We start from the raw sequence: 19,149 nt of genomic DNA on the forward strand, positions 1-19,149 counted from the left end.
ATGAACCGATGACCAGTTAACCAAATCGATGATGTCATCGCTTAGTCGAAGTCGACTCGACGAACCCTTCAGTAGAGAACAGGGAGGGAAAGCACTTTGAGAATCAGGAGATACAATTTCATCAAAGTTTTCAACATGTAAGGAGACATTTCAATTACAACCGGATTGCGGTTTTCCAACAAGTGTCTCCCTATTTCACATACAGTGTATATACACACACACATGAACAGGCAGTTATCGTTTTCCTTATGCAACTGACAACCCCCAACCACAAACATCATGAGCATATGAGGTTATTATTAACAGAGAAAGCCTTTTACAAGTGCAAAGGCATATATTTTTCCAACAGTGAGAAGTGAGGAAGCGTAACGACAGCGTACTACACAGAAACCTGAAAAAGAAGTACGGACTAAGGGAATTGCCTAAACGACACATTGACTACACATAAAGATAATTGGACTGCTCTTGTCCCGATTTTGTCCCTTCCCGACAACTACAAACCCAAAATGATTTTATGTCTCATATGATTATCCTCGAGAATGAACCTTTGGTCTGAGGTGTGTTTAGAGTGAATTTGTTCTGATTTTATGGTCCGAAACAGGTTGGGATAGACAATCTTAAATATTAAATATTAGAGTATTTATCACCAAAAATGTTCGTGTGTGGAGAAAGCCGACGACTTCCGAGTCATGACTCCGTAAATTGTGATAGGTAATGGAATCTAGCCAATCAAGAAGCAACCTGACTGAGGAACAAGGAAGCGGCTGTAAATAAAAACAAACGTTAGTAACACCAGCCAATCAGTCATCTCCAGCTCCCTCAGTAGAATATAAAGTCCGCTTTCTGCTGTCTCTGGGATTTTTTTCCACAGTCACTTTTTCAAATTTTTATTGATTGATTGATTGAATTCTTTTTTCGATTACAGGATTTTCTGTTAAAATTAGTCCCAAATCACCACCATTCTCTCCTCTTGTGTGTCCTCTTCCATGATGCGTCTTGTTTCTCGGCTGTTGTCATTTTTTTCTTCTTCTTCAATTATGTTAGGTCACATTTGATCACGTAAGAGTTCTGTCTTTGAGGACTAGATTCTAGATGGGTGATGGGACACAGTCTTTACGCGTGTGCTGTTCTGTGTTGAGATTATCGGAGTACAACCAAAAGCGTTAGATGCCTGATTTTTAATCAGATAAACAATCTTTTAGGATTTGCTAAAACTTGTATGTATGTGTAAGGCCTTGTAAGACATCAGATAAGTCTGGCGCTTTACGTCCTTGGTCGGGAAGCGGCAAAATCGGCACAAAATGGCGCGATTGTCTTTGTGTGAACCGAGCCTAATCGTGTTTGCAGTGTGCTCCCCAAAAGCCAGAAAAGGAAGCACAGAGTGAGCAAAATATTCTTTCTACATCGTGGCCAGCACTTGAGTCAGTCATGAACACGACTGCCTGGTCTCGTTTCTTTCATGTGGTCCCTCGCGTGTCCCGGCACTGAACGAGCAGGCTCCCTGGGACGGGACGGACCACTCCAGCCCGGCTCACCACATGTTCAACGAGTCCGACCCCATCCTGGGTCCGACGGGCTTCCTGGAGGAAGAGGACGAGGAGGCGCCGCGGGGGGGCGGCGGCGGCGGGGGCGATGGGACTCTTGAGGAGTGTCTGGGCCTGCCGCCGTCGTCCTCTCCCTCTCACCCCTCGGCCGCCGATTCTGTGGAGTCGGCCAGCTTCATGCTCTTCAAGGTTTGCCCGTCGTACTAGGAGTCCCCTTGCTATCATCGCTGATTATCAAAATCGGTTAAATGTTAACGTTAGTGCCCTTTATTCAGAAAAGTGACATTTGTGATCTGATCCGGTTATAACAGATAAATTTTTTTCCCCCTTACATACTGTTTGCGTCAAATTAAAAACAAAATCTTGGGAACAGTAAGGATCCATTTATTTATGTCAGACAGGCTTTTGATACATTTTGAGAAGATCCATAGTTCCCTAGGGAACTAATAATAATGGCAATCATTAGAGAACATTCACTGCCATGGGCGTTTGCATTTGTCAAATGAGATTCAACTGTTGACTGCCACTGATGAATATATATTTGTCAAGGTACGGTATATAAGCTGTAACTGTAATGGCAAGCATGCATCAGTAGATGGCGGTGTTTTATCACTGGATTTGAGATTGGCACAATTTTTGAGTTGAAGATAAAGATTAGGCGGTGAATCTCGGCTTGTCACGTCGATTATGACAGAGAAATGGCAACACGTAGGAAGTCAGACACTTATAAGGATCTCACCCGCGACCAGGGTATGTGTATGTGTGTGGTATAAACTAAAGATAGACAATATATTTTTTTCAGGGCCGATACCGATTATTATTTTAGTAGTCAAGAGGCAGATAACTGATATTTCGAGCTAATATTCATTTACCGTAAAAGGGGAATATATTGGCATTAAAATTTTGAATTATCTAAGCGCCAATACTTTGCTTTATTTCAATGCCTTTAAGCATATTTATTCAGCAGCTTGTCAGATTTGCAAAATGAGTTTTTTTTTAATCTTACACCATAGACATCTTCGTTTTCAAATTCTAACAAAAAGTGCAGGGAGTTTAGCAGCATGTTTTATGAAGTTCAGTGAAATCTGAGACAAATAAATAGCTCCCTAAGGTTTTCTACAGTAAATAAAACAAAGATTAACATTTCAGTTATATTGAAATTTTGGAAACCTTTAAGTTCAAACAAAATCGAAAAGTGCAGGCAGTTCCCAGGGTCAGTAGAAACTCCTCAAAAGTTCACAGATTTTATTTAAAAAAAAAAAAAAAAAAAAATGTCTGAAGTTTACCTAGTTTTAAATTGATCTCTTATCGAGCGACGGATTTAATAAAAAGGCGTATGGCGATATACGTCGTCATGGCGACTATCGGTGCCAATCATCGGCCCGGCTGATAATTGGTCTATCACTAGTATAAACGGAGTATGTGTCACCATTATGAGAAAAGATGACAAATTTGATGGAGTGGATGACGAATGTCGAAAAAAAGCCGCCGTCGTCATGCGCTGATCGCTTGTGGGGGTTTCTTAGTTATCCATAGATAAATGATTATTTTAGCCATCAAAAGCCCTTTCTCAGCCTTGTTTTTGTTGTTTTATAGTTTGAGGTGTCACTGTCCTGCTTGACATGTTTCTATTCACTTTTTGCTGATCTGCTGCTGATACGGAAAAAGCTAGAAAGAAACTTTTTTTGTCTGTTAAAAGAGCGTCTACTCTTTTGTACCTTCGGTGCTTGTCATAGAATGCGATTTTCTGTGGGTCTTGAAAGATCTGTCAAAATGCTGTAAAACAGCATGCAGTGAAGGAGTTGAATTGGTTCAAGTTGGCCACAAAATCAGCGAATTGCGTTGGCAAAATGATGTTCTATGGGCAAATACAAACCAAGTCTTGTCATCTTGTTTGCGATCAGGACATCGGCGTGAGCGAAGAAGCCGGCGTGGACCAAAGCGACCTGGCGGCCAGCCCCCTGCCACCCTACATTCCCTCGCACTCTCCGCTCTCTCCTCCCGACATCACGGGCGACTCGTGCCCGGCGGGTTCTGCCGAGGAGGTTGGGGGTCAGCACGTGGGAGGAGGCGTCTTCAAGTTTGACGTCAAGGGTGAAGACAGTGTGGAAAAAGACAACATTTTACTTGAGGACCACTGTGACCCGCATCAAGGTATCAGCATGCAATACTACACAATAGTACTACGTAGTAGTACTACACATGGGTAGTACATAAAAGCATTATCGTATGAGTTTTTTGATCTCCCATGGCCTTCTGCTGATTTAATGACTTCTGCTAAAAAAGAATTTCAAGAGTTTCAAATTAGGCTTCAGGCCACACTTAGGTTTTAAACTTGGGTTAGAAGCGCAAATTTAGGTTATTAAGGTAAACTTATGGTTTTAAATAAGGATTGGAATTTGAAATTAGGGTGAGGCTTTCAAATTAGGGTTTTAAGACAGAGTTGTGGTTTCAAATCAGCTTTTCCAGCCAGGGTTAGGAATTGAAATTAGGGTATTGACTTTATACCTAACCCAGTGGCTCTTAACCTTGTTGGTAGGTACGGAACCCCGCCAGTTTCACCTGGAGTTCACGGAACCCTTCCGAATTTGAAAAATCAAATATTGTTTATTTCAAACTTAAAACCGGTATATATTTTATTGTCTGTGTAGATTCTCAGTCATCCAGGTCATGCACAAAATTAACCATGCATCAGTTGCACACAAAATCATTGTGTTAAAAGAACAAAACCAATAAAACTTGAATTTCACAAAAAAAACAAAACAAAAAAAAATTCATTTCAATGAAGATTTACTGTCAGTGAATGTGAATTTTGCTGTTGCCATTCCCCTTGGTAAGTGCCACTGTCATGTCAGAGGAAGGCACTTCGTTGTGAAAACTCACAACGACATCTGTTCCTTTTCTTTATTTCTACAATCCTCGAAAAGGCTTCATAGGTAAAGCTACATTTTTTTTAGGTTCATTTTTATCATTGGATGCGCTGTCTGACGCCACAGGAATGCTACTCAACTCAAGTGTATCGTTGAAATGTTGTTAAATATAGAGAGTTGGAAAAAAAGCGCATAATGGTAAACGGCCACCTTGACGCAGCGTTGCGTTTTGAACGGTACGAACACTGCATTCAAAATGCAATGTAAAAAGGCTTTTGCGGATACATGCAAGCCCGCACGCACACAAGGTGTGCGGAGTCCTCCGTTGAACCTTAGCGACTGCCTCACCGAAGCCAGGTTAAGAACCACTGACCTAACCCTTTGTGTTTAAAATGGGGGTTTCAAGAAGTCAAGGTGAGGGTTTTGATTCTGAGTTAGGCTTTCAAGGGGTCACGGTTTTAAGTTGGACTTTAGAGTTAAGGTCTTTATGTAGGTTTTCAAACAAGGATTCATGGTTTCAAATTAGGTTTTCAAGCCAGCGTTAGGGTTTCAAATTAGGCCTCCGGTTTTTGTTAAGGTTTCAAGTTTGGGTTTCAAGCCTGATGGTCTGAATGTTTGCGTCTCTTTCACGGTCAGCCGTTCATCCGACTCTGCGTCTGCCTTTGGACTTGGCGCACATGGACGCCGCTGAGACACCGTCGTCGGCCTTGAGAGACCCGCAGGACGGCATGGAGGTCCCCAACCAGCTGTGTCCGGACCTCATGTGTCCCATGGAGGAGGTGGACACCTTGATGTTTGCAGAAGAGGAAGAGGAGAATGAGGAGGAGGAGGAGGAGGAAGAGGAGCAGACGAGTGTGGCCGACTTAATGGCCGAGGCACCCGGAGAGCTCCTCCGGGGAGACGGACGCCAGAACGGCGGCGAGCCTGTAGGGGACCGGTACTGTCTTCTGGACGGCACTGTGGCGGACTGCCGGGAAGACCCGGTTCCACCCTCGGAGGAGAAACTTGAGCTCCAAATAAAGACCGAAAACCGGGACACCCAGACGAGCTCCGTCAAGTCCGAAGACGCTGGTTCCAAATCGGAAGGAGCAAATTCCAAATGCGAAGCCGTCAAGACAGAGAGCTGCCAACTTAAACGGGAAGTCCTCCATCTGACGGCCGACGAGACCAAACCTGAGGGTCTGGATTTGAGCGGCGTCAAAAGCGAGAGCGGGCGGGACTTTTTGGAGGCCAAGACGGAGCAGGTGGACCGCACCGGGGAGCTGAAAGAACAGCCCAAGGAGGAGGAGACGTCCTCCTCGCCAGGTAAGATACGACTCGGAACATCTTCGCGTTCCGGTGAGTAATCCGTTTTGAAATGATCCGTAGTTCATAATTGGATGTAGACAATAATTATGATATATTATTATTATTACAGATATTCTATATCTGTCGTGTTTCCCAGTGGCGGCTGTGGAGGACTTTTCTGGAAGTCCCGGGTTCACGACTCCCTTTTCCGTGTGCCACGAGGCCCCCGAAATTCACGATGCCCGAGAGCCCACCATTGCTCAACTCCTCCAGGAGAAAGCGCTTTACTCCTACTCCGACTGGCCCAAGGTATGATTCTCGCTTCATTACGGACAACCTTTGCCCTCACAACACAGGGTTAGGCTCTCTAAGTAGGCTTGCAAAAAGTCAGCGTTCGGGTTTCAAGTCAGCGTAAGTGTTTCTATTTGTATTAAGGTTTCAAGAAGGGAGGGTTTGCGTTTCAAGTAAAGGTTTCAAACTAAAGTTTGAAGCCTTTGTTAGGATATCAAATTAGTATTTGAAATCTGCATTCATGTTTTAATTTAAGATTTCAAAAAGGCTGGGTTATAGTTTATTTGGGTTTTGAGTCAGGTTTAGAATTTCAAGATGCCAGAGCTACGGCTTATAAAAGGTAAGTTTGGGGGTTCGAGTCAGGGTTGTGCTTCAAAATTAGACTTTGAAGTCTGGGTTCAGGTTTCCAGTCAGGATTTCAACCCTGGGTTAGGTTTTGAAATGATGCTTTGCATTGGAGCTTCAAGCTGATGTGTTCGTTCCCACACGTTGTTTGTTTTTAGGACCGCGTGATCATCAACCGGCTGGACAGCATCTGCCACACCATCCTGAAGGGGAAGTGGCCCTCGTCCAGCGACCAGTACGACCCGCCGGCCTCAGTCAGCGCCAATCACTTGGCCCAGCAACACCTCCAGCGGACCGCCTTCCACCTGAGCACCGCTAGCACCTCCTCGTCCTCGTCCAGCCAGGCCAGGATCCAGCAGGCCACCCCGAGCCTGGCCTTCCCCATCATACCGCCTCCTCTCACCAGGCTGCCCAAGGTGAGCAAAGACCAGCCAGCTTATCTGGTTCACGTCATGCCATCTTGCAGTAACCTTTGTCTGTGTGTGTGTGTGTGTGTGTGTGTGTGTGTGTGTTGGGCTTCCATCTTCAGCAGAATTTGAATTAATGCCTTAACTATACTTCAAAAGAGTACTTGAAGCACTCTTCAGAGGTTTACAGCATGAGGTTCAAATTTGGTAGGATAAAATCTCTACTGGGAATGTCCCAAAGGGCTGCTTCAATCCAAAATGGCAGACCTGTGACTTTTCAGGCATGGCTTCTTTTTTTTTCTTCTTTGGTCTACTCATGATAGACATGTCCTACTAAATTTCATGGCGCTAAATCAAACTTGCTTCTGGGCTTAAATTATTATTATTTCAATCCAGTTTTGCTCAACAGAGCCAATTGGGCCTAAAAATTCCACTTCTAACCAAAATGTCTGACTTGCTGTTTTATTTGGGCATGGCTTCTTGACACTTTTTTTGTGGGTCTACTCATAATAGGCATAATAGGCATTCATACTTCCGTTCTGCTTCTCCTCACGCGGGTCGCGGGCGCGCTGGTGCCTATTCCAGCTATCTTCGGGCGAGAGGCGGGGTACACCCTGAACTGGTCGCCAGCCAATTTTAGGGCACATATAAACAAACAACCATTCACAGTCACATTCACACCTACAGGCAATTTAGAGTCCTCAATTAACTCATATTGGGCAAGCTTCCCAAATTTCATGTTGCTCAGTAAAACTGGCTTCAGGGGATGAATTTCTTTGTTTAATCCAGTTGGGCGTTCCTGAACTAGGTGAGCCTAAAATGCCCGCTTCAAACCCAAAATGCCAGCTTCCGGTCTTTTGGGGCACGGCTTAAAACTTTTTATGGGTCTATCCTTGATAGACATGGCTATCAGATTTCATGTTTCTATGTGGAAGTGGCTTCGGGGGGCTGAATTTTGTTGGTTCAATCCAGTTGGGTGCTACTGAGCCAGTTGAGCCTAAAATACCAAAATGGCTGACTTTGTATTATTTGGGCAACGGCTTCATGAAAATGTTTTGTGAGTCTACTTACTTAATAGTCATGCCTCTCAAGTATCATGTTTGTAGCTGAAACTGACTTGAGGGGCTGAATTTTCCCAAAATTGAAGCACCCTTGGAAACCTTTCAAACCTTAATGGCCGTCTTTTGGGGGATGGCTTTTTGAGACTTTTTTTCTGTCTACTTATGGTAACCATCCATCCATTTTCTGAGCCGCTTCTCTTCACAAGGTTTGCGGGCGTGCTGGAGCCTATCCCAGCTATCATCGGGCAGGAGGCGGGGTACACCCTGAACTGGTCGCCAGCCAATCGCAGGGCACATACAAACAAACAAGCTTTCGCACTCACAGTCACACCTACGGGCAATTTAGAGTATTCAATTAACCGAGCATGCATGTTTTTGGGATGTGCCGGAGAAGACGCACGCGGGCACGGGGAGAACATGCAAACGCCACACAGGCGGGGCCGGGGATTGAACCCCGGTCCTCAGAACTGTGAGGCAGACGCTCTCACCAGTCGGTCCACCGTGCCGCCTCATGGTAACCATATGGACCAAATTTTATGTTACTAAGTGGAACTGGCTTCGGGGCTGGATTTTTCGTTTTGTTTAATCCAGTTGGACGCTACTGAATCGACATTCTTTGTTATTTGGGCAATGGCTTCATGGGAATTTTTTTGTGGGTCTACTTGTGATAGACATGTCTCCCAAATGTCATGATGCTAAGTGAAAATGGCTTCAGGGGCTGAATTGTGATGGACGTGTAGCGAATGTGCCGTTGCTTGGCTGTGTGGTCGTGTGTGTTTTAACCGGCGCACCGTTCTTGTCTCTTGTCCACCCTGGCAGCACGCCGGGCGGGGCGGTGGCCGCGGGGCATGGCGCCTCACCTCCCTCCCTCTCTTACAGGAGAGATTGGTGGCGCCGCCCTTCCTCCCCGAGCTCAAGCGCCCCGCGGGGCGGCGCCCCTTCGACTATGAAGCGGCGGCGGCTAAGGTGTTAGCGGGGAAGGCGGCGGCGTCCTCAGGCAGGACCCCCGTTGGGGATGCGCCGCCCAATCAGCGGGCCGGCGCCCTGTTGATGAACGGTTGGCAGGAGGCGGCCATGGATCTCAGCAAGTCGCCGGGCGACTCGCTCGCCTCCGGGTCAGGGGACAGCACCCGCAAGCTGCCCCTGCCGCCGCCCATTACGGCGCCCCTGGCGGGCTCGGCCGGAATGGACATGGCGGGAATCCTGCAGGCCGGACTCATTCATCCCGTGACGGGACAAATTGTCAACGGGAGTCTGAGGGGGGACGACTCCCTGAAGAGGAGACGCGGGCGAAGGAGAAACGTCGAGGCGCTCTATTCAGAATTCACCAAAGCTCAAGCCGTGCATCTCCCTGATACCACACAGGTGACTCATTCTATACTTTCCATTCTATACAGCCAAATAGGGCTGCAACTAACAATTAGTTTGATAATCGATTAATCAGTGGATTATTTTTTTCGATGAATCTGATTAATTTTTTTTTAAATTTCTATCCATTTAGTTAAAAACATGACATTATTTCAAATTTCAGAAAATGCACCAACATAAACCGATTGTGATTAATTCCTGGTTTGGTCCGTAACATCTGTCAGAAAATCAGTAAAAATGTTGATCATTGTTTTCCAAAGTAAAAGCAGATGTTTGCAAATGTCTTCTTTCGATTCAACACAAAGATAATCAGTCTGCTTTCACGGAGGACAACATAAATCGGAAGATATTTACTGTCGACAAGCTGAAATTCTGTGCATTTGGACCATTTTCCTTTTAACCAGGTCTCAACACGATTAATCGATTCTCAGATGCAAGTGAGGCGCTGAATCTCAAAGGGTTATCTTTGAATACATTCAAATTTATCAAAGTAGTTATCGATTGGAGCACATCTGCCTCACAGTTCTGAGGACCGGGGTTCAAATTCCGGCCGCGCCTGTGTAGAGTTTGCATGTTCTCCCCGTGCCTGCGCCGGTTTTCTCCGGGTAGTCCAGTTTCCTCCCACATCCCAAAAACATGCGTGGTAGGTTGACTGAAGACTCTAAATTGCCCGTAGGTGTGAATGTGAGTGCGAGTGGTTGTTTACATGTGCCCTGCAATTGGCTGCCGACCATTTCAGGGTGTACCCCGTCTCTCGCCCGAAGATAGCTAGGATAGACTCCAGCACGCCCGCGACCCGCGTGAGGATAAGCGGTACGGAAAATGGATGATTGATAGTTGTCGATTAATTTGATCATCGAATAGTTGTCGATTAATCGATTGTTGTACCTGTAGTATTATGTGTAGGTATTGTTTATTAATGCAAAATCCATTTGTATCTGATTGGTATAATGGGTAGAATACTTGATTCTAAACCTGTTGGATACTGCAGTGCAAGTCAGCACACCCCTGTTCAAATGCCTGATTTTTTTTGTGGTATAAAAAAATGGGACCAGGATAATTCACTTCGAAACTTTCTACAACCTGTACAACTCAATTGGGAAAAAAAAAATCTTTGAGAGTTGAAGTAGAAATAAAAAAAGAAAATTGTGATTGCACAAGTGCACACACTCTTTTATAACTGGGGTTGTGTTCACAATGAACCAATCACATTCAACGTAATGTTTAATTGGACTCCACCATTCAAAGTGCCTTTGATTAACCCCAATAAAGTTCAGATGTTCTAGTAGGCTTTTCCTCTCATTTTTGTAGTCACATCTTACAGCACAAGTCCTGGTCCGCAAAGAACTTCCACAGCGTCAAAGGGATGTCATTGTTCAAAGGCATCAGTCGGGAGAAGGGTACAAAAGGATTTCCAAGGCATTAAATGTTCCGTGGAGCACAGTGAAGGCCGTCATCATCAAGTGGAGAAAATTCGGCACCACCGAGTCGTTGCCGAGAAGTGGACGTCCCTCCAAAACGGACGAAAAGACCAGAAGTGCGCTCAAGGAGGCTGCCAAGAGGCCGGCAGCAACATTGAAGGAGCTGCAGGAATTTCTGGCAAGTACTGGATGTTTAGTGCGTGTGACAACAATCTCCTGTCTTCTTCATACAGTGGATATAAAAAGTGTACCCCCCCATCCCTGTTAAAAGGCCCACTTTGGTGATATGACATAATGAGACCATGATAAATTCTTTAAAAACGTTTTCCCCACAATGAATGAGACCTATAACGTCAGTACAACTAAAATGGGGAAAAAAAATCTTGAAACGGCTGAGATAAAGTGGTTGCAAAAGTGTGCACACCCCCTTGTACCTGGGGATGTGGCTGTGTTCTGACTGCACCAATCATTTTCAAACTCATGTTAAATGGCAGTCAGCACACACCTGCCACCATTTCAAGGCCCTCTGATTAACCCCTAACAAAGTTCAGATGTTCAAGTAGGCATTTCCTGACATTTATTTTTGCTTTGTCACAGAAGCCTGATGGTTTTGTGATAACGCTGATTGCTGTTTGGAACTGTTCATAATTCCTTATCACATAAACTTGGCATATGACCAGGGGTGCATAGACTTTTTATATCCACTGTACAGTATGTCAGGGCTATGGGATAGGGTGGCAAGATGGACAAAGAAAAACCTCCAAGCCTGGCTACATTTAGCATAAACACACTTGAACTCTCCCAAACAGGCATGTGGAAATGTGTTCTGCTGCCATGAAAACAAGCTTGGACTTTTTGGCCATAATTTCCAAAGATATGTTTGGCGCAAACACAACACTGCTCCTCACCGAAACTCAACAGCGTACCTCCAGCGAAGCACGGTGGTGGCAGCATCATGAACAGGGTCTGGTACTCGAGCCTTAGTCAAGGTGGATGGAATTAGGAGTGGTCCCGTGGAACATCTGTGGGGGGGGTCTGAAGAGGGGTTTTTTTCATCATAGAGTGAGTGGGCAAGTATTGCCACTAGGTTGAAACCATCACCCTGCTTAAAACTCTACTTTGACTTTATCCTGACATGAAACCCTAATTTGAAAGCTAAAAACTGTCTTGAAACCCTACCTTGAAACATCTAATTTATAACGCTAAACATGACTTGAAACCTCTACTTTGAAATCTTTCCCCTGACTTAAAACCCAAATTTCTGCCACACTGAGTGTTGAAATACAATGCAAGTCAAATGTGCTGCTACCAAGCATTACTTTGAGGGTGTGCATATTTATGCAACTATGTTCTTGTAATTTTGTCCGTCTCCCTTTTAAAAAAGAAAAAAAAAATCTTTTTTTTTTTTTTAAATCTTTTTTTTTTTTTTTTTTTCCAATTGAGTTGTACATTAATGGTTGAAAAAGGTTTGAAAATACTTATCTTGATCTCTTTTTTTAGTCACAATAATGTGACATTTGAACAAGGGTGTGTAGACTTTTTGTGTCCACTGTACCCGTACCTACAGTATGCATGCATATACTGTATGTATCTGTGTATACATCTGTTCAGGGTCGCGCGGAGGCTCTGAGCCAGTCGTCGGTGTCGTCATCCACGTCGTCGCCGTCTCCCTCCTCCTCGGAGCGTCCGCTAGCGACCCCTACGCTGTCAACCGCGTCGACGCCCGCGTCGCCCCACCCCGAGGTGGCGGCCATGGAGCGGGAGGCGGCCAGCAAAGGTTTGATGGAGTGGCTGCGACATAAACCGGGATACAGCTTGGACCTTCCTTTCGCCCACGTAGGTTTATTTTTTATATTTTTAACACTGGGTTTTGGAGCAAAACCTCCTATTGGGTACACAGTACACGAGTGCCCCCTACGGGTCGGGAGTGGAACATGATTGTCTGCACGTTTGGACATATCGCTACAACTGCAGATGGAGCAGGTTGCACACCAGCGAGCTGCTAAGATAACATTTTTTTCTTGCCGTTAGTTTGGCTAAAAATAAACAAAATGCAAATCATTAAAACAAATGGATCTTCAACAAAATATGAATTGATTTTCTTCTCTTAATAAGGAGGACAAAAAAAAGATGACCCCCACCCTAGTGATTTAAATGCTGGAATCAATAATAATAATAAAGTAAATGCCCTGTCAGGCGGTTAAGTTGACGGTAATGATAAAAAATAATGATCTAAATCTGATATAAATCCAGAATAATGAAAGCCCACAATAATTTTTGGGTTGCAATAATAATAATAAAAGGCAATTTAGTTGCCATAATAATGATATCCATCCATCCATCCATTTTCTGAGCCGCTTCTCCTCACTCCGGTCGGGGGCGTTCTGGAGCCTATCCCAGCCATCATCGGGCAGGAGGCGGGGTACACCCTGAACTGGTCGCCAGCCAATCGCAGGGCACATACAAACAAACAACCATTCGCGCTCACATTCACAGCTACGGGTAATTTAGAGTCTCCAATTCATGCATGTTTTTGGGATGTGGGAGGAAACCGGAGTGCCCGGAGAAAAGCCACGCAGGCACGGCGAGATCATGGGATTGAACCCCGGTCCTCAGAACTGTGAGGCAGACGCTCTAACCAGTCGGTCACCGTGCCGCCAATAATGATATTAAAATATTAATATTAAAAAGCCCCCTAAAAGCTGATTTAGTTTCTTGAATAATAATTATGACAATAATAATTAGGTGCACCATCAAAGCTGATTTTAGTTACTGGAACAAGAATAATAAAATAATAATTTAAGCCCTTGAGACAGATTTAATTTTGGGACTAATAATCGAAACAAAAAAAGTTGAAGGCCATTTGAGTTGCTGGTAGAGCAATAAAAACATAATAATAATAATAAGAAGAATGGAATTCCCCCAAACAGTGTTGCAGGTGGAGCTAAAATGCTAACAATAATTATTGAAGATAACAACAAGCATCCATGATAAAGGCGCTGTACGAATCGAAGTCATGAAAGAATAAAGGCCAGTGATGTTTTTGCTGACTTTCTGTGTGTGCTGGCGGTCAGGTGGGCGCGGGGGTTCTGCACGGCCTGGTGGAGCGGCCCAAGCAGCGGCGCCATCGCTGCAAAGATCCCACCAAGCTGGACGTCAACTCCTTGACGGGCGACGAGCGCGTGCCCGTCGTGCATCGCGGCACCGGACGGAGGGTACGGCAACTGCGCTTTTTTTTGGGGTCCGTGTTTGGGCCGGCACGGTGTTGAGCAGCCGTTAGCGCGTCTGCCTCACACTTCTGAGGGTTGCGGTTGGGCTCTGGCCTTCTTGTGGGCCCCGGGCCCTGAAAAAACATCGAATTGAGCCTTTTTTTTCAGTCCTATCTTGAAGATTTCAAATGTTCGGCATTCCTAGTCAAGGCGAACCTTCATGACTGAGCAAATGGAGGTGGCTCACTGAAATACACTTTTTTTTCATAAGGGTAAAGACAAAAGTGCCTTACGGTTTCCTGCAAATCATGCGAGTTTCACAATTTCCACGTGTTGCCCTTCAAACTCTGTGGCTACAAGTGCATAAATGATCCCAACTACTCATTAAAGCCATTACACTCTTGTCTTTATCCAATCGTAATAACGCTAAAGACATGCAATGGTTGCCACACTTTGACAGATTCATAAAGATTCTTAGTTCGGAAATAGCAGCCTTTATTTTGCTGCCTGCTAATGTGTGAATGCAAAACGGCTGCCACATCACAGATCCCTGTGGTGTATTGCAACAACATCATGAGGCTCTCTTTAGTGACGTTAACGGTAAAGACGGCTTGAGTGACATGGATAAAAGACGCCCCCCCCCCCCCCCCCCCCCAAAAAAAACCCAACTCTTTTGACACTTAAGATGCATTTGTGTTTGTTTTCATGGAGAACAGGAGAAAAATCCGATATATCAAAATATGTCTTTGGAGTCTTCACAAAACATTTAGCAAATCATGAATCCTCATTCCGGGCGCCTACTTTCGAATATTTTCGTCTCTTAGAAACAATTATTACCTTTTTCATGGATAAAAACTGCCAATAATTCAAATCCTCATATCAGTCAAATGAATTGATTTGCAAGAGGAAATCCGGTGGGTTTTTCTTTTCCATTGTTGATGAAATGATATGAAAAGGAACCATAAATGCCCTGACGTGGACTGGCGAGCAGTCAATTAGTCCCGATGCGTCTTTGTGCGTTTCTCCTAACCGTCGTTCTCCCTTCTGGCAGCTGGGTGGCGCTATGGCTCCAGCCATCAAGGAGCTGTCCCGCTGGTTGGACGCCAACTCGGAATACTTTGTGGCTACGGACTGGGCGGACGTGGTCAAACATTCCGTGAGTACCAAACACTTTTCAGGTCCCGCCCACGGGCGCCGTTAACGGTCCCGTGTGCCGATCCCGTCTTCCGTCCCGCAGGGTTTCCTTCCGGAGGGAAAGTTCTCCCGCATCCTCACTGAACCGGTCAACAGAGACTCCTCGTCGCGCCGCCGCGGCCGCCGCCCCCGCAGCGAAATGCCCAAGCCCCTTCTGTCAGACGGCGCGGGCCTGCCGCCGCCCGTCTTCATGAACGGCGCTCTGATGGGCGGCGTCGACTCTGTGGTGGCTATGCAGAGCCTACGCGCCGGAATACCCGGGATCCCCATCTCTGGTGTCGTGACGGCGGGCTTCCCTCACGTTTACCCGGCGGGCGTCGGCGGGGCTTCGGCGGACGACGCCAAGAACGGCTTGAGCGTGTTACCCATGATGCTGCACGGGGCCGCCGTCCCGCAGCACGCCCTGTTCAGCGTGGGCGCCGTCATGCCACTGCACGCCGCCTCGTCGGCACCAGCTGCCAAAGTCACCGCCGACGTCAGCGCGTCCGAGGCGGGCGGCGGTGCGTCCGCCGTGCCGGCCGAGACCGCCGCCCCTTCCGGGGGCCAGAGTACGTGCGAGCCGCATCCCGGCGGGCGTCTGACTTTCAACCCCTTCCTGATACCCGGCGTGTCGCACGGCCTCCTCTACCCGCACATGTTCCTGCCGCACGGCGGCATCATGGCGCTGCCCGCCGTGCCGCCCGGCGCCTCCGCTAATGACGGCTCCCCGACGAGCCCCAAGAGGAGGCGGCGGCGAGAGCGCGACGAGCCGGAGCGGGAGCCCGAGTGTCCGGAGCTGGAACGCCGAGAGCCCGGGTTGCACGAGGAGCGACGCCAGGAGTCGGAACGCCGTCAGGAGGAGTCTGAACGCAAGGAGGAGTCGGAGCAGGATACGGAACGTCGCGAGGAGCCGGCGCGTCGCCACGAGGCCGATCCCAGCCAAAGTACATTGGACCTGTCCTTTTCGGTGTCCTCCTCGCAGGAAGTGGACTGCCAGCAGCAGCCTGAGGGGGCGCGACAAGGAGGAGGACCAGAACCAGAACGGGAGGAGCGGGAAGCGTAAAGGGGCGAAGGAGGAAGGAAACAGTCGAGTGTAAAGTTTGTGCCGTGTCTGTCTGTCAGTCAGTCAGTCGTCCCACTTGAATTCTTCTTCTTCTTCTGACAATGATTAATGATCACATCACGTTTATATCGCAGGACCCCCCCCCCCCCCCCCCCCCACACAGTCTAAATGCTCCCACACAGTTTGTTTCCCCCTGTTCTCTGGTTTTATTGTGTTCAGCGCCTGCAAAGTGTCCACATTCAAGATGGCACTCTCGGGCGAGCGCACGCTTCACTTTTCCACTTTACCTTTTGAAATTTGACCCCTGATGACAAAAGCAAAGCAGAGAACAATCATGACGCACACGTTGTTGTTGTTTTTACCATTTTTTATTTTGGGACTGAGAGGATCATGAAGCTTTTGAAAACGCACACACAGTCACTTTCATACTGGCAAGTGTTCGAGCCACACTCAAAAGAAAACAAAATACTACCACAATAAAGTTGGTTCATACAGAATAAAGACTTTTTTTTTTTAACTGCTGTTAATATTTCGATAATAAAATTGTATTTAAGAGGGAAAGTAAGCAAGAGAATATAATTTTTTTCCTTGTTAAATTTCAACGTTACTCTTGGAAAAAATACCACTTTAATCACAATAAAACAACCTGATTCTTCAGAAAGTAAGACACCCCCTTCAAAAAATGTGATTTTTTTTTTTTTTTTTCTTATCTCAGATAAATTTTATGTTTTAGTGTTATGATTTTTTTTAATAGTGGAAAGATTTCACTTTTTCTAAAAATTACTCCCCCCTCCCCAGATAAAGGAACTTAAACCTTTTTATCCCCCCCATAATTAACCTCTAATTTTGAAATACTAGTGTGAATTTCTCTTGAAACAATATTTGTGTAAGAATACAACTTTTTTCTTCAAAAATGTTTTCTTTCTTAAATTCAACTTGTTCCAAAAAGCAAATCCAACTGATATGATTTCCTCCCCAAAACAATTTTATCTCAAAAAGGTATGACAATTCACAAATCCTAATTATATAATGTTTATTTTCATGATGTGCTTTTTTTTTCTACTGAGGATCATGGACATTTTTTTATAGCACAGTCACTTTTATACTCATGAATGTTTGAGCCACTCAAAAGAAAAGAATTCACTGCTACAAAGTCAAATTTTTTTCAAATAAAATGAATTGGGAGTTTAGGTAGAATGCGCTAATAACAGAAAATAGAAGAAAGTCTGTCATCATTGTCATATTACACATTTTTCTTCACCCCAAATTGTACGCCTTATCGAGAAAAATCCAATTTTTATTCTTGGAAGACCTTTTGAAAATACGTCTTTATTCTTGAAATGGTAGTTTTTCGTCTCTAACTTTTTTGACTTTTGTTCTAAAACAATCTGCGTAATCACATAATAATAAGACTTTATCCCAGTGGGGACACAAAATTATTCTCGTGAGAATACAACTTTTTTTTTTTCTTGGGGGGGGAAAAAAAGAAAATCTCGAAAGTCCACAACTTTAATCTTAAATAATGAACATTTTATCTTGGGGCGGGAAAAATCTGATTTGACTTTATTTTTGTCATATTACAACGTTATTCCTGAGTATAAGACTTTCCTCCCCCGAAACCCCCCAAATTCTCACTTTTCTATTGGCAGTATGAAAGGAATTTTCTTTTGAGTGTGGCTCTCTCACTCAGTTTGTACTTTCCCAGTTGGGCCTGCAGGGGGCAGCAACAGATCCGTTTTCACATTCAGCACAGGAACACATTGATGCATTTACACATTTCCATTTGACAGAAACATGGAGGCTGAGCGTGCGAGCATGTGTGGTTGTAGGCCTCATCTTTTAAATCCTTTGTTACAACATTCTAAATATATATGCATACAGTACACACACACACAGTGGTGCTCGTAATTTTACATACCATAGCAGAATTTAAGATTTCTTGGCCATTTTTCAGAGAATATGAATGATGACACAAAACCTTTTCTTTCTCTCATGGTAAGTGCTTGGGTGAAGCCATTTCTTGTCAAACAACTGTGTTTGCCCTCTTTTGAAATCCTAATGACAACAGAAACTACACAAATGACCCTGATCAAAAGTTGACATAGTCTTGAGATTTTGGCCTGATAACATGCACACAAGTTGACACAAATGGGTTTGAATGGCTATTCAAGGTAACCATCCACGCCTCTCATCTGTCTGCTTGTGATCAGTGTGTGTGTGTATGAAGGTTCAGTGAGTTTGTGGGGTCCTGACAGACCCTTGCACTGACATCTCTGGCTTCGGAGTCATGGGGAAAGCAAAAGAATTGTCAAAAGATCTGCGGGAAAAGGTCATTGAACTTTAGCAAACAGGAAAGGGATAAAAGAAGACGTCCAAGGAACTGAGAAGGCCAATCAGCAGTGTTGAAAGTCGAATTAAGAAGTGGAAAATGAGAGATTCCGTTGAAACCAAACCACGATCAGGATCGAACAACAACAATTTGCGCCACAGCGGCCAGGAAAATTGTTTGGGTTGCAAAGAAAAACCCACAGGCGAGTTCAGCTGAAATACAGGACACAAGTGGTGGCGGATGTTTCAAGATGCACAATAAGGAGGCACTTGAAGAAAAATGGGCCGCACGGTCGAGCCGCCAGGAGGAAGCCGTTGCTACGCCGATGCCGCAAAAAAAGAGACGAGCCTCAAAACTGCTGGAACAAAATCAGTTGCAGTGATGAGACTAAAAGGGAACTTTTTGGCCACAACCATAAACGTTCCATTTGGGGAGGAGTCAACAAGGCCTACGATGAAAGGTACACCACTCCTACTGTCAAACACGGAGGTGGATCGCTGATGTTTACCGTCAGAGAAAATCAAGAGCCTCATCCGCATCGGCCGCAAAAGACTCCGAGCTGTCATTGATGTTCAAGGGGGCAATGCACCTGATTCCGAACTTTGGACCAGGGTCATTAGGATTTCAAAAGAGGAAACGGTTGTTTGAGAAGAATTGGCTTCACCTGAGCACTAACCATAAGTGAAAGAGAGGTTTTTGTGTTATCATTCATATTCTCTGAAAAATGGCCCAGAAATCATACATTCTGCCAGAGTATATAAAAGTTTTTATATAACCGTGT

The 19,149-nt window shown here is 45.3% G+C and overlaps 1 protein-coding gene across 11 annotated transcripts in view; it reads left to right on the forward strand.

Moving 5' to 3' along the window:
- Positions 1 to 19,149, forward strand: part of chd6 (chromodomain helicase DNA binding protein 6) — a 60,707-nt gene extending 41,558 nt beyond the window's left edge. For 4 of the 11 annotated variants that reach the window (XM_061686787.1, XM_061686790.1, XM_061686788.1 and 1 more), the window contains 11 exons: positions 1,497 to 1,733; positions 3,449 to 3,698; positions 5,051 to 5,752; positions 5,859 to 6,010; positions 6,496 to 6,753; positions 8,625 to 9,170; positions 10,485 to 10,772; positions 12,206 to 12,430; positions 13,669 to 13,809; positions 14,855 to 14,959; positions 15,041 to 19,149. In XM_061686787.1, coding sequence (XP_061542771.1) covers positions 1,497 to 1,733; positions 3,449 to 3,698; positions 5,051 to 5,752; positions 5,859 to 6,010; positions 6,496 to 6,753; positions 8,625 to 9,170; positions 10,485 to 10,772; positions 12,206 to 12,430; positions 13,669 to 13,809; positions 14,855 to 14,959; positions 15,041 to 16,039 — 3,903 coding nt within the window. In that variant the 3' untranslated portion in view covers positions 16,040 to 19,149. Of the gene's footprint in view, positions 1 to 1,496; positions 1,734 to 3,448; positions 3,699 to 5,050; positions 5,753 to 5,831; positions 6,011 to 6,495; positions 6,754 to 8,624; positions 9,171 to 10,484; positions 10,773 to 12,205; positions 12,431 to 13,668; positions 13,810 to 14,854; positions 14,960 to 15,040 lie in introns of those variants that run through there. The other 7 variants (XM_061686795.1, XM_061686798.1, XM_061686792.1 and 4 more) reach the window with 6 other exon arrangements.

The sequence above is a fragment of the Phycodurus eques genome, chromosome 10 (assembly GCF_024500275.1).
Source record: "Phycodurus eques isolate BA_2022a chromosome 10, UOR_Pequ_1.1, whole genome shotgun sequence".
Taxonomy (NCBI): Eukaryota; Metazoa; Chordata; class Actinopteri; order Syngnathiformes; family Syngnathidae; genus Phycodurus; species Phycodurus eques.